The 23219-nt window shown below is 39.9% G+C and overlaps 2 protein-coding genes across 2 annotated transcripts; one reads left to right on the forward strand and one right to left on the reverse strand.

Moving 5' to 3' along the window:
* Positions 1 to 250: 250 nt before the first annotated feature.
* Positions 251 to 1312, reverse strand: LOC5567749 (general odorant-binding protein 68). Its single transcript, XM_001657608.2, has 5 exons — positions 1189 to 1312; positions 1084 to 1125; positions 915 to 1019; positions 450 to 729; positions 251 to 385 (listed from the first exon to the last, which is right to left on the reverse strand). Exons 1-5 carry the CDS (start codon positions 1243 to 1245, stop codon positions 327 to 329), a joined length of 543 nt encoding a protein of 180 aa, XP_001657658.1. The 5' UTR covers positions 1246 to 1312; the 3' UTR covers positions 251 to 326.
* A 20089-nt stretch (positions 1313 to 21401) lies between these two features.
* Positions 21402 to 22852, forward strand: LOC5567750. Its single transcript, XM_001657607.2, has 3 exons — positions 21402 to 21700; positions 22201 to 22461; positions 22538 to 22852. Exons 1-3 carry the CDS (start codon positions 21464 to 21466, stop codon positions 22847 to 22849), a joined length of 810 nt encoding a protein of 269 aa, XP_001657657.1. The 5' UTR covers positions 21402 to 21463; the 3' UTR covers positions 22850 to 22852.
* The last annotated feature ends 367 nt before the right edge of the window (positions 22853 to 23219 follow it).

Below are 23219 nucleotides of genomic sequence, written 5' to 3' on the forward strand. Positions count from 1 at the left end.
ATTTTGGTACAAACTTTAAAGGGGTAGTGCAGTCTCAGTTTTCATCCTAATGAGCTCAAATTTTCAGAGCACACTTAGAATCTGAACTAGAATAGAATGAGTGGTATTACCTATGGTAGTCGACACAATTTCCAAACATCCTCAACTGGCAGGATTCGTTTACCGCTTCGCCTGTATGTGCTTCAGCTCTATGCACCAATAAACTACACAAGATTGAAGGCATTAGTGAAATTGGATTAATATGCGGGTATTAGTATCAAATAAGTATGTTTGGCTTATATTTGCTGCATAGTTCCATTTCTTGTCCGATTTTGTTGTTCCTTTACTCAGTGCTTGTGTCCTCTCTTGTCACATTCCCCGCTCTTGACTTTTTCACACAGCTCAGCTGAAATTCAATCAATAATAATTCATTATTACGTGTACACTCAAATCCCAATCCGTAAACTTACAAGAGTTCCACTTATCAGCCGGGCAATTCTTGATGCTAGCTTTTCCCAGGCACATGAGGAACATTCCGGCCGTCGGTTGGCACTGCCCTTTGGGTCCACCTCGCTGCTCCATATCGGCCATCATGGATTCCGTCTTCTGGACACAATGATCGATCGCCTGCTGGGCAATTTGCTTCCATTCGTCATCGAAGCCTTCGGTGTTCTGTTTCATGGCATCGACGTCGAGATTACCCTCATCGTCGACAAGGTTTTGCTCCTTCATTAGATTATGCACTCCACACTACTCGATGGGGGGAGATAAAGTTAGGAATTAGGAATATCCAAGTAACTTTTAGCCGACTAATTCGCCTTCTAGGTTTATAATACGGTCAATATATAGCGAGTTAATTTCATAATAGCACGCAAAGCGAGTTAGAGTGCTATTTGGTTACTTAGATATGATCCATTGATGAAATGAAAGCGTACGAAAAATTTCTCATGCTTGTTTCCTTCCTGTCCCTCAATATTGCTTTTTAGATTGTCCAAATTTAGAATTGCGGGTGCTGAGCAGCAATCGGCGGTTTCGTGTTTCTGTAACAGTGTAGAGGTTAGTATTGATAGTGAAACTCGAAACGGAGCTTAGCATAGATCCTACTCTTTCCCAAACTTCCTTGCAGTCCATCGCTGAGGAGAGGTGCTTGAAAAGAAAACATTTAAATTAGTTTAAGATTATCCAAAGCCAAACTCAAAACAATATTACCAAAACTGCACTTAACATTGCTACGAAGAGCAGCTCATGTGAATAAGACATTTTCATACTGAAAGCGTGAGCAAACTACGAACAATGAAATTCTAACTGTAGTGTTCGGTATACTCGAATGCACTTTTTATATACCTGCAGCAAGGTTGACAGCCATCGTTGGAATCACCGAGTGGGAATCACAGCGCTAGTTTTGTTGCAATTAGATAGCGGACGGAAGCGCGAAACCGTTTAAGATATACCTACCAGATTGGTGACAATCTATTCTCTCCGTCACCAGGGAAGTCGATTCACGTGTTGTTCCGACATTGTATAGCCAACGTGGTTGTGCAGTACAGCATATTTACGTTTGGGAGCAGTAAGGTACAGGCAAATGAATCATTATTTTTGGACCAATATTTTCACATATGACTTTCCTGAGTAGGGATGCCAAAAATCTTTGTTTGTAGATGATACAGCCAAAGGACGAAACCTGCGTGTCATCTGTAGTCGATTGCAAAAAAGTTTGGATATGTTTTCTTCATACTTGCAAAAATGGAAGATTTCTCCTAATGCTTCCAAAACTCAACTAATAATATTCCCACATAAACCAAAAGCTCTTTATTTGAAACCTTCAAGTAGACATGTTGTCACGATGAGAGGGGTTCCAATAAATTGGTCAGATGAAGTTAAGTATCTAGGGCTCATGCTAGATAAGAATTTAACTTTCAAAAAAGGTTGAATGCCATGCCGTTCACAGAAATGTTCCAGCACGTCACAATTTTGAGCTACAGGTCTCTTTACATTGGTTTTATTGAAGGTTCTTTCAAATTTAAAGTATTATAACTTTTTTAGTGATCTAATCCTTCAATCATGCAACATAGAACTTCAACCTTCATCTACGATATAATTTGGTTGAAATTGTACGATTAGATTTAGAATCAATAACCTATTTCAACATGCTTGCGGTCTCCATAAAAAATTCTTTGTTTCTCTTATATGTCAAGATATAATACTTTCCTGAACCATTACAACTTTTGAACATCGGAATTATTATGAACTTTCTAGATAAGTATCGTTGAACTCATGAAGTTTGAATTCTGTGGCAAATTAAGTAATAGGCCATTTCCATGAATATTTTTTATTGGCTTATATGCTTTCTGTCAATTTACTGAACAAACTTTCCTAAGGAAACGATATGTTTTGGAGCCTTTAACTATTAGAAAACAATGAAAAACTTGCGGCACGTTAGTTAACCCCTTTGGTCCCCTTCAATTTGTTTCACCTCGAAAATTGTCTGTCCGTCAAATGTAACCCCCAATTTTTGTATTTTTCTTCGAAAGGCAATCATTTTTAGTGAATGTTAACGCTTTCAGATTTTGTTTATATGCACTCCTGATTTTCTTACAAATTTTTGAAAACATGGATACTCACCACATTTTGAAAAATAATTCGAGATGCGGCGCAGTTTGTTCAACCCTATGGGAATCAACGTGGTGATTTTGCAACAGTTTTTCGATTCCACCCCTGCATTGGGATGCTTGTTTACATTTGAAAACGTCAAATCAGGTGCGCGCTCAAATAGACCGTGATCCCGGTCAGGACGCCCCAAACAGGAGTGCCAACGAAACTAACTAGAAATTACCCAAACAAACGTTTTTAAACCAGGTTGGAACTGGCGCAACCCGTTCTGAATCACAGTTTCAACTCCAACGCGATTGAGGTTTAGGAAATTATATTTTCCTCCACATATTCAAAATTCAAAACCACCCCCTAACAACAAATCTCTCATCCACCCAACAGTTACGGTACCGCTAGTTCTATTAGGGGCTATTTTTTACTATTCATGCCGACAAATGCCTAACTGTACTGGCTGTTGTGTGCTATTTCATCACCTAAAAAATAATGCGCTCACGGGCTAGGCATTGGATATAAATAGAATGCGTTGTGTTTGGATGGGCATCTAATTCTTCCGAAAGAGGAGCACTTTGCAAAAAAGGACCACGTGATTATTGAGCTAAAATCGAATTCAGGTTAACTTCTGCGTTCATGAGTCCTCTTATGGCGTAGTGGTAACGCGCCTAACTAGAGATCGGGGAGTTCGTGAGTTCGATTCTCACTGAGAAGACGTGTAACTTTGTCGCAAATCTTCACATCAATTTGTCCATCTAATCCAATTGCAAGTTATATGTAATGTTTAGCTTTTCGGTAGTTATTAAACTTCCACTCGGCTGGTTAGCAGTAAACCACGATTCATAATTAAAAACAAGAATTTAAAATGGCTTAAAAATGCTAAAAACGACTTAAAATGAGTAAAAGAAAAGAAAAAAAACAATTTTAGTACTATACCATTTAATTTCATTAGAGTTTGTATCCTGTGACAGATACGCGTATCTTGACCGAGAAGACGGCTTTACTTCTGTGTCGTGTACTAGACTGTACTGAAAAAGGCTAAACGTGGTTAAAAACGGCTTGGTTCAAAAGGTCCTAAATGGATTTAAATGGTTTAAAATTGACAAAAAGGACTTAAAACGCATAAAATAAACTTTATATGGCTATAAATGGCTTAAAACGGATTTAAATAGCTAGAAGTTACTTTATTTAATATAACTAAATATAAATAAAAATGGTTCAAAATGGCTTCATATGACTTGAAATGGCTCGGAATGGTTTAAAATTGATGAAAAGAGCTAAAAATAGCTTAAAATGGCTAAAAACCAACTATAAATGGCTTGAAATGGCTGAAGCAAACATAAAATAAATTGAAATGTTTGAAAGCGGCTTGAAACGACCTAAAATAGCTTTAAATGCATCAAAACGACTTGAAATGGCTTCTATCGGCTTAAAATGGCAAATATGACTTAGAAAGGCTTCAAATGGTTCAAAATGGCTTAAAACGTTAACAAAGTTTTGATTTTAATGAAATGGATACAAACCGCGTTAACCCGTAGGCTACGGGGCTGACATAAAAAAATTCAAATTTTCGTATTTGAGCATAATTCTATATTTTTTAACAAAATTTTGAGGATTGCTTCACTATTAGTTGTAGTTTCATAAGTGATTGAAAGGTATAGCTCCGGAATATTGTGGACAAGTTATTCCAGAACATCTCTGGGTCAGGTAGGGTGAAATTCACATAAACTTCCTTTTAAAACTCATTTATCATTTGTAAACGAAATGTTTTCTTATGAAATGTGAACAGACCCGTTATTTCTATTTAGTTACGAAGGCTCAGGATATTTTTGAAATGTATTATCAACCTAAAATAAGGCCTCCAGAATAATCTGGAAGTTTGCAATAATCAACACAGCTTCATAAGTTATTTTTCAGCGATTGATGTGTACGTTTGTTGGTTTACAGCACACACTAAGCCTTAACAGACATGTCCACAAATTATGACAAGAAATTGAATATTAGAAGTCATCCAAATCGTCCTGGAATTCAGATCCTTATGATCTACTAAATCTACTGCAGTCTATACAAACCCAATTCTTTTGAAACTTTCTCGTTCCTATCCATAAAGCTTCATATGGCTCAAAGAAGTTTATGTGAATTTCACCCTACCTGACCCAGAGATGTTCTGGAATAACTTTGTCCACAATACTCCGGAGCTATACCTTTCCGAAATCATCTGGCAGCTCTGCTTACGAGGGCGAGTGATGAGGGCAGGATCGAACATGTCGCGCGTCGGTCGGAAAAAAGTGAAAAAGTGAATCGGTCCGCCAGTCGCTGGTCGCAGAACGCGTTAGTAGTGTTTGATCCTTTGATCTTGTCGCTTGCTCCTATGGGGCGAGTGATGAACACTTGATCTGCGTTCAATGCGTTTATCGAGTAATATCGCGAATCCGGTTAGGCGCATTAATTTAAAATTATATACTTATCGTTTACCAAAACGAATCCCTCTCCCATATCCAAACTCCCAGTGTTTACTTGTGGAAGTGCAGAGGACTCCTCGGCTTCCATAAAGCAAGTAACACGTCAACATTTCCCTCCCATCCCCACATTGACCTGCATTCGGACGCAGCCGGCGCCGTTATTGTTTATTATAATGAGAGCACCAGTATTTACACATTGAGGATGCTACTGATCCCGAGTAGCGTCTGTTGGTTCCCTGTGTAAGTACAGCTGTTCTTGCAATAGGGTTCTAAAGCCCTTTCCCAATGTTTTCCGTGTCCCTTCCGAAATGTCAGATAGGAACAACCCCACACTGAAACAAGCGTTGCAGTAATGAAAACCATGAACAAGTTTTTAAATTTACTATTCCAACCAAGATTGAGCTATGATGGACGCTTTTTGTTTGCGTTTTGTTCCATCTCCATCCAACCGCATCGATAGCCGTGCGGTAAGCATTCGCGCTTGACATTCACCAGATCCTCGGTTCGATTCTGGCTTGCTGCATGTTTTTAACCATAATATAGTCATTATTACTGTCGAAATGGTGCCATGGTAAAATTTAAAACACAAACTGTTCGAAATAAATGCGAATTTAGTCTGCACAAATCAAGTGGCGTTGTTTATTTAATTTAACCCTCTGATATAGTATTTTCAACCGCAACGCTGTTCTCAGTGCAGTGTTAAAACTAAAAGCCCTGTGGTGTTTTTGTCGACTAAGCGAACGTCAAATATGATCAAAAGTGTCAAGGTTCATTTATGGACCCAATTTTTAAATTAAAGTTTAAATATGTTATAGCCGTCTTTCCCAGGGCATAGAGTATCTTCGTACCTGCCACACGATATACGCATGCAAAAATGGTCAACGGCATAGTAGGCTCTCAGTTAATAACTGTGGAAGTGCTCATAAGAACACTAAGCTGAGAAGCAGGCTCTGTTCCAGTGGGGACGTAACGCCAGAAAAGAAGAAGAAGATATGTTATAGCCGTTATTTGAGCGTGAAAAATTGCTAAAGTAGTTGCAGTAACATGCTCTTTCGTGTTATTAAATAAAAACAAAATTTCATTCAACATTTTAGGACCCTATAACGGAGTAGCAACTGCGGGCGGTCAATCATGCTCATGCTCATGCAATACTCCGGAGCAATACCTTTCCATCACTTATGAAACTACAACTAATAGTGAAATAATCCTCAAAATTTCGTTAAAAAATATGAAATTATGCTCAAATACGAGTAATTTGAATTTTTTATGTCAACCCCGTAGCCTACGGGTTAAATGGCTTAAAATCGCCTAATATGTTGAAAAATGGAAAAAAATGGTTTAACATAGATAGATTTGGCATGAAATAACTAAAAATGACAAAATATTGCTAAAATGGATTAAAATTAAAACTACAAATTGAACTTTAACACTTCACTTTTGCAAAAAATAAAATACTAAAATCACTAGTAAGGCGAGCAAATACCTTTAAACTCTAATATGTGTTGCTTATCTTGACAGATAGGCCTATTTCGTCTGCGACTTACAGACTTCTTCAGTGTCGAATGCTAAAAACGCCCTAAAATAGCTATAAATGGCTTCAAATGGCTGAAAACGGCTTAAGAAGAAGACAATTTACACCGTCTTCAGTCATAGGCTGCACAGACTGAACATAACTAACATTAGTCAACGGACACACGCAGAATGACCAGTGGACCACTGATGAATTTTTCACCGACTGGGGCGGGAATCAAACCCACACTCCCTATAATAATACGCCTAAACGACTGACGCCGTTAAGCGCACAGCTACGATGCCCACTTAGCCTAAAACGGCTTCATATGACTTTAAATGGCTTGGAGCGGCTAAAGGAGCTTAAAACGACTTAATACAGGTCGGACTTGATTATCTGGATTTTTTTTTCACTCCGGATAATCAAATCCTCCGAATAATCGAATCACTAGAAGAAAATTTAAAACCTGCGATAAATAAACCTAAATATTGAATTTTTTCGTTGTTTTATTTTTATGATGCAGTGGAGTAGCCACAAATCATTTCTAGGAGCATAAGGGATCTTGAGAAGGAAAACAAATATTTGACCAGCCAGCGATGCATTTTAAACTGAACGCGAGCCAAAAGTGAACTGAACGCGTTCTAATTTTGCACGTAAACGCAGTAAACATTGAACTCTCGTGCAAGATTCTGACGCTGCACAGTGAAGCGCAAAACTTAACAACACTACTTTACACTACATTGAATGAATATCACACACAATGTATGGAATCTTAAATGTTCCTTGATATCTTTTGTAAATTTACCTGCTTTTTAATATTTTTGAAATCTGCAATGAACATAATTTTCCTTTTGCGTTCATTCTTCAACCCCCTCTAAATTTTTGAACTGATCAATGTTCAAGCCTACTTGATCTCTCGTTCAAAAATTTGAACTGGAACGCAAACTGAACGCGTTCAAATGCAACACTGTGACCAGCATACACAAAATACCCTTTTTCAAACCCCCCCCCCCCTTTCCCTAGCTAAGTTCAAAACTGATGAACCATTCATATTGTATATTGCACTACAAAAAATATCTCAAATTTATGCATACAAACTGAAGAAGAATAAGATCAAAAAAATATTATCCGGATAATCGAGTCCGACCCTAAATCCGGCCTTAAATTTCTAAAACGGCTTAAAATGGATGAACGGCTTAAGTGTGAATGGACTAAAATGGCTCAAGACGGCTTCAACGTTAAAAACGACCTCAAATGGCTTGAAATGGCCAAAAATGGCCTTTACCGAACTAGTATAGCTAAAAACGGCCTGAAATTGTTTAAAACGGCCTAAAATGGCAAAACCAAATGCCGAGAAATGTCTAAAAATAGCTCAAAATAGATCAAAATTCAAAACTTAACCTTCGGGCTGTCGCGCTGTTGTACTTTGTACAACAGTTGTGATTTATATGCTATCATTTTGCAACAAAGATATCCATCGACACCAAACCAAAATGTATTCCTCAAGTATCTTCTTAAGAACAATATTCGATGGTTTTTATTTACAGTATGACCCTTGATAATCCGCTAAAACCAACAAATATACATGAAAGTCGCATAATAATGAACGCACTATATACGGTTCGGGTAAACCACAGTTTTAAATCGGTATACAGTAAGGACCCGATTTTGTCAGCCCCTCGATAAATTTTAGGTTGACAAAATGGGGAACCTGACAAAATCGGGTCATTTTATTTTGTTCCTGTTTTTCAAATTTTGACGTGTTACATGGTTACATGGACTTTTAAGAGGGCGATGGCCATGGGAGTAGTCAGTTTTTTTGATCAGGGGCTCCCCCCTCCATTATACTGGTAATATCGATTTTTAACACTTAATAACAGGCATTGCCATTGCCCCTCTGGCTACGCCCATGCGTGCATGACATCAAACATCATCATCAATTTTAATGTAAATGTGGTAAAACATGACGATAACAATATTTTTTGACAAATTTAAAATAGGCTGACAAAATCGGGTCAAAAAGCTGACAAAATCGGGGGTAGACAAAATCGGGGGCAGACAAAATCGGGTCAGTACTGTATCTCAAAATCCAGATAATATAGAAACTTGGGGTCCTTAGTAAAGTTGTTCTGGAGGTGAAGCGCTATCTGATTGTACTGCATTTAATTCGGAATTTGACCGCTAGGTGGCACTAGTGGGCATGGAAATTTTACTTTTGTTTTGCAAATATTTCAGGATCCTGATCATTTAGAAGGATAGCGTCTTCGGCAAAGTTGTTTAGTAAGTTAAGGACTATCATTGTTCGAGCTAGTTGATTCAAAATTTGGCCATAAGGCGGCGCTAGTGTGCATGAAACTTTTGTTTGCAGATATCTCAGGAGCCTGACCACTTAGAGAGATATTGTCTTTGACAAAGTAGTTTGGTAACTCAAGGACTATCATTATTTGAGGTAAGAAATATGATATTTTGCCACCAGGCGGCGGTAGTGAGCATAAAATTTTTGTTTTGCGGATACTGCAGGATCTTGACTTTTTAGACAGGTACCGTCAGCAAAGTTGTTCAGAAGCTCAGGAACTACCATTATTTTACAAAATCTCGAACTCTAAGGATTAAACAAAGAAATAATTTGAACTACTGAACAACTCTGCCGAAGACGCTATCTTTCTAAGTGATCAGGCTCCTGAGATATTTGCGAAACAAATGTTTTATGCTCACTAGTGCCGCCTGGTGGCAAAATTTTGAATCAACTAGCTCTAACAATGATAGTCCATAAGTTGCCGAGCAACTTTGCCGAAGACGCCATCTTTCTAAGTGGTCAGGATCCTGAGATCTACGATACAAAAGTTTTAGCTCACTAGCGCCGCACACTGGGGCAGAATCGAAAAAACGCGGAAACAACCTGTAGTTCTTCGGAATGAAGAGATAGACGTTTGGTGTCTTCAGCGAAAATGGTTCTTTCAATGAGACCGATTTTTTGACATGAAGTCATATATTTTTGTACTATTCGCATAAATGGCTCATATGCCATTTCGGCCAAATGACATTTTAGATGTATGGTTTCTTCGGCAAAGTTGTTCAATGTTTTATGCTGAAAATTATTGCTGAAGACGTCAAATTTCCAAGGCCTACTATTTTTAAAATATAGACAAATTTTTGAGAAAATAGTGCTTAAAAACGTAATATTTGAGTTTTGCAGGTATTTTTTTCAATTAAAATGCCATATATCGCCTGTGACTATGTCATTTATTGGCATAAAGCAGGTCTGGTACAAATCGGATGTTAAAAATTAAATTTTGTTTGATTTTCCAAAGAATATTTCCAAAAACAGGGATATTGCGTATAGGCCATTCTTGCGATCGGGCAAGTTCGGGCAGTTGTTTTCATCGTCATCCACTTACGAAAGGTCAGAGCATTATTGTCTTTTAATTTCTAGGATATGATATTTAATATATTTTTTCTATGCGATCTGAAAGTATGCTAAGCTTATAAAAAGGTTAAAAATTATTCCACATCACAATGAAGCAGTTTTCCAATGAAATTAAAAGTTCAAAATAATAATTAACATTCTTGCGGTTCACTGGTAGCTAAATTTACTCAAATATGTGTTATATACATTGCCTTTACATTGCTCTATTCGCAAAAATAACCTAAGCGCCAGACTCATATCAAACCATTTCGGTGGAATGACAATTTAGGTATGTATATGATTTCTTCAGCAAATTTGATCGTTATTTTATGACATTAATTGCTAAAGGTGTAAAATTTCCAAAGCCCACTATTTTTGAAAAACTGATAAAAATGTTTTGAGTACTATATTCGGTTTCTCCGTACTCCGCTCAGTGCCGAAGTTTGGCAAACTTGTGTTACACTTGCACTCGTTTGTTTTTTACACTCTCAGAATTTTATATGTTTGTATATTACCTAACCTGCCATCAAATTTTAGGCAAATGGAAGCGAAATGATCGTCTTTATTTCGTCTTTGATTAGAGTGAGTGCATCTGTGCATTGCGATAAGTTTTCATTTTGGAATCATTGGCTGAAATCCAATATGCATTTTTAATTGGAAAACTTCTACTTCATGCATGTTTATAGCTTAGTCAACTTCCAGGTAGCATTGAAAAAATATATTAAACATTATGCCCTTGGCAAAAATGGATAAGTGGATAGCGATAAAAACACCGGCCCGAACTTGATTGATCGCAAGAATAGCCTATACTCAATGACCCTGTTTTTTTATATTTAACTTTCGTAAAATAATGAAACAAACAAACAGCTCTATTTCATGCCAAGAAATGACATAGGCCTAGGTGGTATATGGTATTAAAACTGAAAAATTACAAGCAAAACAATAAATATTTTGTACAAAATTTCTTAAAATTTTGTCTGTTTGTCAAAAGTAGTAGCTTCGGAAATTTGACATCTTTAGCAATTATTTTCAGGATAAAATAACGATCAACTTTTCAGAAGACATCATATAGCTACCAATATATCGAATCGGACGATACTGTTTTACATAATGAATCTGGTGCTTATGGCATTTTTGCGAATAGAAAATACAGAATCAATGTATGTAATAAATATTTAAGTAAATGTAAACAAAGTAAACAAAGATGCAAAGATGTTAGTTATTATTTTGAACTTTTGTTTTCATTGGAAAATTGCTATAATAATTTTGAAACTTTTTATAAGCTTAGCATATTTCCAGATCGCTTAGAAAAAAATTATCGAATATAATATCCTAGAAAATAATAGACAATACTGCTCTGAACTTTCGTTGATGGATGGCGACGAAAACACCTGCCCGAAATTGCCCGATCGCAAGAATGGCTTATTTGCAATATCTCTGTTTTTCGGAAATATTCTTTGAAAAATCAAACAAAATTTTATTTTTAACATCCAATTTGTACCAGACCTGCTTTATGCCAATACATATCATAATCATAGGCGATATATGGCATTTTATGTGAAAAAATACAAACAAAACTCAAATATTATGGTTTTTAGCACCATTTGCAGAAAAAAATGTCTATATTTTAAAAATAGTAGGCCTTGGAAATTTGACGTCTTCAGCAAGGGGTCATGCACAAATTACGTCACGTTCCTAGGGGGGGGGGAGGTGGTCGAGCCAAGCGTGACAAGCCTTACAAAATTTTTGGAAGACTCATACAAAAAGTGTGACAAAGAGGGGGGGGGGGGAGGGGGTCCAAAAAGTTGAAATTTAGCGTGACATAATTTGTGTACGATCCCCAATAATTTTCAGCATAAAACAATGAACAACTTTGCCGATATGCGAATATATATGCATATGAGCCATTTATGCGAATAGTACAAAAATATATGACTTTATCTCAAAAAATCGGTCTCATTGAAAGGACCATTTTCGCTGAAGACACCAAACGTCTATCTCCTCATTCCGAAGAATTACAGGTTGTTTCCGCGTTTTTTCGATTCTGCCCCAGTGTGCGCCGCCTAGTGGCAAAATCCCGAATTTCTTGGCTAAAATAATGATAGTCCTTGAGCGACTGAACAACTTTGCCGAAGACGTCAACTTTCTAAGTGGTCAGACTCCTGGAATATTCGCAAAACCAAGGGTGTTGTACAAAGTACAACGCGCGACGACCGGAAGGTTAAAACTCAAAACGCAATATTCCAAATTTAATTTGCCTCTAGCAGCTTAATATGGCCTAAAATGACTGTAAACCACTCAATATAAAATGATTTTAAAAGGCTTAAAATGGTGTAAAAATGGTTCAAATTGTTTCGAAATAGTTAAAAATCAGTTTTCTAAGATCATCTTTCTTCTCTGAGATTTAAATAAGCATGCTTTGAGCTCATCTCAGTTTGCAGGATCGTTTTGAATCCCGATTTTTTCCGATCTCAGTGAGCGGGATTTGATCTGGGATTGAATCCCAGGATGAAATCCTCATGAATGAATTGCCATTCTTTTCCGGCCAACGGTTGTGTAGAAGTTGCGTTTTTTGATGTAGTTTTTGTCGTTTTAGGTTGTTTAATGATGGAAAATATTTTCCTCTCTCTCCAGCAACTCCAGCTTGATCAATGTTGAAAAAGATCAAATGTGGTAACCAAAAGTAAATAAACGAACTCCCCGGAAGCAATATCCTTATGGACCAATGCACGAGTTCACTAATCTGACGTTTGGGCAGTGCCAAATTCACTTGTTGCCATGATCACGTAAATAACACGGCACCGCTCAAACGTCAACGGGTGAACTCGTGCACTGATCCATTGTCAACATGCCATTATTGATAGTTTTGCTAGGAAATTCGATTGACCACTTAACAAAGGAAATTTGATCAAAAAAAGTTAAATATCGATTGTCCGGAGATATTGATCCGCCAGTATCAATAGCTTGACATGCATTTGACGGGTTTCAATCTCCCCGAAGAAATGCCGCAAGGTGGTTCCGGGGAGATAAGGGTCTGAGGCCAAGGGTAATATGGATGCCAACTGCACCGCCAGTACAAATATTAAGCTTTATAACCTTATGTTGCATAGTTCGGAATCCAAAAAAATAATGACGTGAGTTTTTAAATGGTTACAACTATGAAAACGGCAGATATTTAATACTTCATCCACGAACTAGTGCCATTGGACAGTCACATAGTAGCAGCTGTATTATAATAATTAATGGATTAATATTAATTAATATTAATGGAAAAATGGGGCATAATTAACTTTAAAAATAATTCGAGGAGAAATACAAACTTTGTCGAGCGGATCAAAATCGTGTGTCCTATCAAAGATATTTTTCACCTATGTTTCATAACTATCAAGGTTCGAGTAAACCATTTTAATAATACTCATCAATGAAGGTAATACGGGAGACTGTGTTATTTTCCCTTTTTTTTGTCTCACTCTAACAATTATCATCAAAACTTTGCAGAAGCAAATCACTAATTTTAGTGAACCGATGATGCTGCAAATTGAATGGGTTGTGCACTACGCATATAGAATGAAATGATAAATTTTGCACATAGATATATGATGTGGTACTTAAGGCCGCACGGGACGTCATCATAATCACCCTATCCATTTCAAGAAGCAAATCCCAAGAACCACTCCATATATCGATGCAAAAATGTATCACTATGATTCTATATATGTAGTGCACAACCCAATACATTTTCAGCTTCATCGGTTCACTAAAACTCGAGATTTGCTTTCACAAAGTTTTGATAATTATTGCTAGAGAGAGACGAAAGATAGGGAAAATAACACGGTCTCCCGTGTCGCCTTAAGATCTGAGAGAGAGAAGACAGCTAGCTTAGATTGCGAGCTCCCAAAAGTCAAGGGAACCTGTCATCAATTGTCACTGGAAAACCCGCACATTCGAAGGGCAGTGCATGGAAAGCTTCAAAATTCAAGTAGAATTGATTAAAATTTCTAGGTGTTTTTCGATGATTTCACATTTTAAAAAGCTGAATACCTGAATATAGTTGTGTATTGCCAAACTGCTATTGTTTTTTTTTATATTCATAGTGATGAAGTGAATAATTTTGACCAAAATAAGTTCATCTGACCATTGTGCACAACCCAAGAATTAAAGAAAGAAGTCAAAGAAGGCAAGAAAGCATGCCAACTGTCAGTGAGCTGTCTCCTCTCCCTCAGCTTAAGATTTGCTTCTTCATATGGATAGGTATAATCTGAGAGAGACTCGCGAAGAGGAAAAATATCAACGTCATATGCAGCCCAGATTCCCCTCTCACGAAACGTCAAATGCAGCCCACCGTTTTTATGGCTGAAAAAGTGAAAAGTATTGTGTTCAAAGTAAACTGTTATCAAAAACCTCAGTCGGCGGAGCAGTTTTTTCCAAAGTTGCTGATAAATCTTAGCAGAATATCAATTATTTCTAATGTCTGCTATGTTTGCTGGCATAAAATATCACACAAACGGCTATTTATGATTCGATGTGATGCAAACTCAATCATTTTTTGCTGAGAGATTCATGTGTGGATTTGAACAGCATGCGCATAATTGGTATAAACACAAAGTGGAATTAGAAAAAAAACTCAGCAATCACAGAAAAAGAAGACCGTCTTCGCGAGTCTCGTCTCAGGGTATAATCATCCTATCCATATGATCCATATGACGTCCCGTGCGGGCTTAAGGATCGAATCCTAGGATTCAATGAGCCATTTTACGAAGCAGGTCAAATGACAGGAGACCTGGCATTTTTCAATCATCGTCGTCAGTTATGGCGATGATGATGGTTGATGACTGTGCGCATTTCAAGCGTAGCTTTTCATACAGGCGAAAACTTAAATGGAGAAAAAATATTAAAATACTAGTGGTCCCGGCAAACTTCGTCTTGCCATCAAGTAGGCTGTTGAAAAACGCCATGGAACGCCCCGTGCAAAATGGAAGTTCCGTTCACTCCTGTTTTTTTTCACTACTTACTTATTTGGCTTTACATCAATTATCTTGATAAAGCCTCGCCAACAATATTTCGCCAATTCCCTCGGTTCATGGCCGCTTCTCTCCATCCTCGACTGTGACCCACGCTCTCCAGGTCCTGGTGTACCTGATCAATCCACCTAGCTCGCTGCGCCCCACGCCTTCTTGTTCCGACCGGATTCGTGGCGAACACCATCTTTACAGGGTTGTTGTCCGGCATTCTTGCAACATGTCCTGCCCAGCGTATCCTTCCAGCTTTAGCTACCTTCACGATACTGGGTTCGCCGTAGAGTTGAACGAGCTCGTGGTTCATCCTTCGCCGCCACACGCCGTTCTCCTGCACGCCGCCGAAGATCGTCCTTAGCACTCGGCGTTCGAAAACCCCAAGAGCTTGCAAGTCCTCCTCGAGCATAGTCCACGCCTCATGCCCATAGAGGACTACCGGTCTTATGAGCGTTTTGTACATCGTGCATTTGGTGCGGGGGTGAATCTTTCTTGACCGCAGTTTCTTCTGGAGCCCATAGTAGGCACGACTTCCGCTGATGATGCGCCTTCGTATTTCCCGACTAACATTGTTGTCAGCCGTCAACAAGGATCCGAGGTAGACGAACTCGTCCACCACCTCGAAGGTATCCCCGTCTATCGTAACACTGCTTCCTAGGCGGGTCCTGTCGCGCTCAGTTCCGCCAACCAGCATGTACTTTGTTTTCGACGCATTCACCATTAGCCCGACTCTTGTTGCTTCGCGTTTCAGGCGGGTGAACAAATCTGCCACCGTTTCAAATTTTCTCCCAATAATATCCATGTCGTCCGCGAAGCAAACAAATTGTCCGGATCTCGTGAAAATCGTGCCTCGACTGTTAAGTCCGGCTCTCCGCATGACACCTTCAAGCGCAATATTGAACAACAGGCACGAAAGTCCGTCGCCCTGTCGTAGTCCCCGCCGAGACTCGAACGAACTGGAGTGTTCGCCAGAGATCTTCACGCAGTTTTGCACACCGTCCATCGTTGCTCTGATCAATCTTGTGAGCTTCCCGGGGAAGCTGTTCTCGTCCATGATTTTCCATAGCTCTATGCGGTCGATACTATCGTATGCCGCCTTGAAATCGATGAACAAATGGTGCGTAGGGACCTGGTACTCACGGCATTTCTGGAGGATTTGCCGCACGGAAAAGATCTGGTCCGTTGTCGAGCGGCCGTCGATGAAACCTGCTTGATAACTTCCCACGAACTCGTTTGCTATAGGTGATAGACGACGGAAGAGAATCTGGGATAGCACTTTATAGGCGGCGTTTAGGATGGTGATTGCACGATAATTTTCACACTCCAGTTTGTCACCCTTTTTGTAGATAGGGCATATAACGCCTTGCTTCCACTCCTCCGGTAGCTGTTCCGTTTCCCAGATTCTGACTATCAGCCGATGCAGACAAGCGGCCAACCTGTCCGGGCCCATCTTGATGAGTTCGGCTCCGATACCATCCTTGCCAGCGGCTTTGTTGTTCTTGAGCTGTTGAATGGCATCCTTAACTTCCCCCATCGTGGGAGCTGGTTGATTTCCGCTATCCGCTGTGCTGACGTAGCCATCGCCTTCGCTGTCCTGACCTTCTGTGCCTGTGTTCTCTGCGCCATTCAGGTGTTCATCGTAGTGCTGCTTCCACCTTTCGATCACCTCGCGTCCGTCCGTCAAGATGCTCCCATCCTTATCCCGGCACATCTCAGCTCGCGGCACGAAGCCTTTGCGGGATGTGTTGAGCTTCTGATAGAACTTCCGCGTTTCTTGAGAACGGTACAGCAACTCTATCTCTTGGCATTCCACCTCTTCCAGGCGGCGCTTTTTGTCCCGGAATAGGCGGGTTTGCTGTTTCCGCTTCAGTCTGTATCGTTCCACGTTTTGCCGCGTACCATGCTGCAGCATTGCAGCCCGCGCTGCATTCTTCTCCTCTAAAACCTCCTGGCACTCCTCGTCGAACCAATCGTTTCTTGAGCTCCGTTCCACATATCCGACAACGCTTTCGGCAGCGTCGTTAATGGCTGCTTTGACTGTCCTCCAGCAGTCCTCAAGAGGGGCCCTATCGAGCTCGCCCTCGTCCGGCAACGCTGCCTCAAGATGCTGCGCGTACGCATTGGCGACATCCGGTTGTTTCAGCCGCTCTAGATTGTACCGGGGCGGGCGTCGGTACCGTACATTGTTGATGACGGATAGTTTTGGGCGCAGTTTCACCATCACCAGGTAGTGGTCGGAGTCAATGTTGGCGCCACGATAGGTTCTGACGTCGGTTATGTCGGAGAAGTGCCGTCCATCGATCAAAACGTGGTCGATTTGCGATTCTGTCTGCTGAGGTGATCTCCAGGTGTACCGATACGGGAGGCTGTGCTGGAAATAGGTGCTACGAATGGCCATGTTCTTGGAGGCGGCAAAATCTATCAGTCGTAGGCCGTTCTCGTTCGTCAGCCGGTGGGCGCTGAACTTTCCTATCGTCGGTCTGAACTCCTCCTCCTGGCCAACCTGAGCATTAAAATCTCCTATGATGATCTTGACGTCGTGGCTTGGGCAGCGGTCGTACTCGCGTTCGAGCTGCGCGTAAAATGCGTCCTTGTCATCATCAGTGCTTCCGGAGTGTGGGCTATGCACGTTGATTATGCTGAAGTTAAAGAATCGGCCTTTGATTCTTAACTTGCACATTCGTTCATTGATCGGCCACCACCCGATCACGCGTCTTTGCATATCACCCATCACTATAAAAGCTGTTCCCAGCTCGCGTGTGTTGCCGCAGCTCTGGTAGATGGTATGATTACCTCTAAACGTTCGCACCAATGCTCCTGTCCAGCACACCTCCTGCAGCGCTACGATGTCGAAACCGCGGGTCTTCAGTACATCGGAGAGTATGCGAGTACTTCCAATGAAGTTGAGAGATTTGCAGTTCCACGTACCGAGTTTCCAATCGCTAGTCCATTTTCGTCGCTGTGGTCTTTGCCGATTGTTCCGGTCCGTATTCTCTCGTTGACGTTCCTGTGCTGATGTGTTTTTACGGCTGGCTCGCAGGGCCTAACACCAACCCCCTAGATTTCCGGAGGACCATTCCCCCTAAATGTTCGGAGAGCCATAGTGCGCAGTTTAGCTTAGAGTCCTTTTCTGGCACTCGGACGATGATCAGCCGCCCCTGACATGGGGAACAGACGCTGTTGTGAGCCGCTCCTAACGTGGAGTACAGACGCTCCAGGTTTGCAAAAGCAAACCCCCCCTTCCCTGTCAGCATACGACCAAAGTTCCCACCGGGTTGGTTACCCGATCTTCCCCAAGGTTACTCGTACCCCGGCCAGTACCACGAGGAGGTAGGGATAGGAGTTGCTGGGCAAGAGGCTAAGGACCGCACAAAGGGGTCTATTTTATTCCTGCAGGTACGCGAGGTACCAATGGTACGCCATGCCCAGCCATTTACCGCGCCCTGTTTTTTTTTCAACTTTCCCGATAAATATCCTTTGCTTTTTATATACACAAACACGTCGGAACACTTCAGGAACATAACTATGGAAGAATTTTCAAAATCTGTTAGCCCGTTCTCAAGCCATTTCGTGACATACAAGCACCATTCCATTTTTATTTATATAGATTTCTGATCACAAAAATGCCTTTTTATGTGAAATATAGGTGAAAAAGGGGTAGCTGATACAATAACTAGGTGTAAAGTTGCAGTAACAAACATTTTTGGATCTATTTTTTGTCATTTTCTTCATGTCCTCGTTTGGTAAGATGAGGCGTTGTTAAAAATCACGCTGGATTTAATCCCAGGTCTCCTGTCAATTGACGCCGTTTCGGCGATCAGCTGTTCCGAAACGTCTCGTAAAATGGCTTATCCTCTCATACAAGACACATGACTCAATGCATGCCTGGATTGGAATATAATGAGCGCACGTGATCCATGGAGCTATGCACGGCTTCACCTGGGAGGGAGACACAGATACTACACACGAAATATGACACAAAGTTATTTCTAACTGCAAGAAAACTCCAGCTTGCCAACGACAATCAAGGCAGACTTGATGAAAATCGTTAGTTTTCTATTGATGTGTACCTTCGCTCTTTCTGGACAAACATGGGAAAAGGGCCAAAGTTTTCTATGCATTTCCTTTTGGTTTTTATTGGAAGAAGTAAAATGATGCGTATTTGAATACCGTAAAACGGGGTAACTTTGATAATGCGGGTAACTTTGATAGTGCGAGACCCACAACATACTAAACGAAGTAACGAAGTTTCTGTTAATCAGTTAAGCAAAACGAATGCAGAAGTAAAGAGAATTAGTATGACACTTCATGTCAAAGCTATTTTCGTTGGAATCAAGTGCATTTGAGGATTTATATGCAAATATCAAAAATTTATAAGGTTTTAGCATTTTTGCAACACTTACAAACAATCTGTTCTACGATCACTATTTGATGAAGGCAAAATGATTTCGTCACTTATTCTTGGCAGCCTAGTAATTGTAGAACATGAATTCGGTCTCAAATCTCTTAGCGAAAACCATTTTTACAAACTGGGACCATTTTTTTAATCTGAGTCAGAAATTTCCATAAAGCGTTAAACGCCTTGAGGTGTACAACGCCCTATAAATGTTCCGTATTTCATTCAATTTGTTCGATTTATACTCCATTATCAAAGTTACCCCAAAACAGAAAACCGACTGTCGATTATATGAAAAATTATAGATTCATCCAGAATAAATCTTTTGGCAATCTATCAACTGCAATCGATAGCTAGGATGCCAGTACTTGTTTTAAAAATAAAAATTTAAAATCTTTGAAACAACATGCATAAATACTCATGTTTTTTTTCGAAAAAACTATCAAAGTTACCCCGTTTTACGGTACTTTATATTCAATCAGAATAAAAGGTGGTATTGTGACATTACTTTTGAATAAGCATGAATAGCTTTTCAATCGTTTTTTTTTGTCACATTTGATAAAATGCAAAAATATGTTTTGATCAATTACGCGCTTTTATCATGTTTGTCCATTGTTTAAGATCTCACAGTGACAGTTCGTGACAGCAGAATCTCGGTTCACTTTGACGCACATAAATTTCGTATCGGTTTCTCCCTCCTAGGGGTTCACTATTTGATATTTTAGCGGTGCCGTGTGATTTATGTGGCCATGGAAACCAGTCACTGAAACAAGCGTTGAAGTAATGAGAACCATGAGCATTTTTTTTAAATTTACTATTCCAATCACGATTGAGCTAGCAAGAACGCTATTTGTTTGCGTTTTGTTCCCTCTCAATGCAATCGCATCGATAGCCGAGCGGTAAGCGTTCGCGTTTGACAATCGCAAGATCATCGGTTCGATTCTGGCTCGCTGCTAGTTTTTAACCAATTTTTACTGTCGAAATGGTACCATGGTAAAATTGAATGCACAAAATATTTGAAATAAATGCAAATTTAGTCTGCACAAATCAAGTGGCGTTGTGTATTTAATTTGACCCTCTAATATAGTATTTTCAACTGCAACGCTGTTCTCAGTGGTGAATTCGGCACCACTCAAACGTCAAATTAGTGAACTTGTGCTCGGTCCATTGATCCTGACCTGTGGGTTTTAAATTTACAAGAGCACAAATCTGGAGAATCGAACACCCGTTAGAGCTGACAATTTAATCGATTGGTCATCACCAGTTAGTGACCATTCCATTAAGTTTTTAGCTTAAACGGATGTTTGGATCCAGATTCGTGCTCTTGAAAATTTGTTGTTTGGCTTCGATTCATTTTCACCTTAACTCAGCAGCTCTTGGCATGAGATTTTTTGAAATTTACTGTTTAAATTGTTTAAATTGTTTAAAAAACTGTTTAAATTGTTCAAAATCTTATAAAACGGGTTGAATAACTCACAGAGAAGAAATGAATTGTTTTTTTGAAATAGGGTAGGTGTACCAGTTATGGCCATAGTGGTTCACTATTTAGCCATACGTGTTAACTTGAATTTCTTCACATTTTGAACAGTTTTGTGTGTTTAAGCAGTAAGATAAAGGCTGTATCTAGATGCTAAAACATTCAAAAATATAAAAAAGAAAGTTATCGAAATTTCACATATGGCCAAATAGGGAACCACTATGGCCATAACTGGTACACTTTCCCTAATACTAATGAGTCAGCTGAAGTAATATTGATAATATTGAGCAAAACCATTTTTGAAACACGTCAATTTGGAGCATTTCTCCTATCTCTATGTGTTCCCCAGATTTATTGCTTCTCCATTTGATTAGCCACCCCGTATGAAACAACGTGCATTACTCACCTTCAGATCACTGGTGTTACAACGTGAACTAATAATTCACTTTCTATACACTAGAATTACCCAGGTTGATACCAATCCGTCACTGTCCATCACTATTGACTAGCCTAGAATAGCGCAACCACACCCATTATAAATTCACAAAACCGAGAGGCTTGACATAAATTCGCTCACTAGTACCACGACAAAGATCAGAATTGGACTTCACTGAAAACAAATGTTCCAGAAATTTTGGATACTTTTGGCCTTCGTGGGTCCGGCCTTGACCCATTCCGACGACTACTACGACAGCAACCGGAGATCCCGGGGTTACAATGAGCGATGCTACCAGCATGAACAGTTCCCCGAACCGAGTGAATGCTGCACCCGTCCCCTGTGGATTAACCAATATCTGGTGAGGCCGTGTCGGTTCAGCAATGTCCAACGCGATGGATATAGGCAGGAACATGAGGCTGTGAGTATTTAATGAATATTCTGTGTAATGCAACACTACCACCCTTTTCTTTTTTAGTAGAACTAAATTAACATTCTATTAACAACATACAACATTTCATTTTCCATAGCTATTCAGAATTTTTATTAATTTGATTCTACCTGATTGTAAAAAATGTCTAAAATTATAATTAATTTTATTCGACAATTGTTCCAATGTTTCAAAAATGAATATTCGAAGTAACTACTATGTAAGTAGAAATACCAGGGAGGGAGCACCAGAATCATTTTCAAAATTACATTTGGAATCTTCTGCAAAGCTTTCTTCCTAGTACTACAACAGCTAGTCTATATTGGTACAGCATACAACATGGTTTGCCTGAAAATTTGTTTCAAAATCAAAAGTTTGTTCTTAAGACAAAGTTTCGATTTTAATAAGTGACATCGTGACAATATGTCTAAAATGCGACATGCCTTATATTTGGGTTTGGATTGTTGGTTAATCCGTTTCTCACCCTGCAGTGCAGCGTCAGCTGTGGAGTCTACCGAATCAACATGGAGATGCTGAACAACCAGGTGAACAGCGTGCGTATCTTTCGCCCGGCCAGGTTGAGGGCCTACGGGGACGAAGATTGGAAGCGAACGGTTGCTGCGGCGCTAAAGCTGTGCAAGAAGAGGATCACTTCGATGGTTGGAAGTCGCGCCAGGGAGGGCCGTGAAGCGGAACTGTGCGAAGAGGCGAACGACGTTTTTGCCGACTGCTTGGATGGGCAGTTGTTCTTGGTGAGAAGCGGGAATCAGTGGTTTTAGCCTGTTTTAGCTGATGAAACAGTCATAATTAAAATTCTTATTTCTTTAGCAATGTCCAGCACGAGTGTTCATTAGGACTGAGGGTTGTGAACTTGCCAAAAGCCACTTGTTGGATGGATGTCCCTACAGGTCGCTGACGGATACTACGGAAAGGCATAGAAACGATTGGTACGACCGGAACCAGTGGAACGGTGCCTCGAACGGAGGATATGATCAGAGAAATGGAGATCAGTATGACGATGAGTACGAGGACGTGAACAGTGGACACCAGACCAGGAATGGGGGAGGATATAATAATCAGAATCAAAATGGTTACGATAGACACAACAACGATAGAAATAGAAACAATGGTCAATGGTAGTTACCGTTATGTTTTATTTATGAAACCGAAACAAAAACCCGCGCAACGGGACATCCTAGGGTACATTAAACGAGACTGAAAACGCCCTTATCATAAAAATTCACCTAGGAAGTACAAATTTCCCTAATTTCCACCACAGATTCGACCAGAAATCCCTTCACTGCTAACTGTAGAATTTTTGCAGTAATTTGTCCAAAAATGAAAGGGAAGGATGGAGAGTTCTTGACCGAGCTTTGCGAAAAATTAAGCAGATTTTTGAATTTTCAGCTCTTACGTTCCCTGCCCATAACCGAAAATTTGTAAATACTCGACAAAAACAGACATTGAGGAATCGGAGTACCAAGTGTGTGTGTGTGTGTTTTTTTTTGTT

Source organism: Aedes aegypti, chromosome 2, assembly GCF_002204515.2.
Source record: "Aedes aegypti strain LVP_AGWG chromosome 2, AaegL5.0 Primary Assembly, whole genome shotgun sequence".
NCBI classification, from domain to species: domain Eukaryota; kingdom Metazoa; phylum Arthropoda; class Insecta; order Diptera; family Culicidae; genus Aedes; species Aedes aegypti.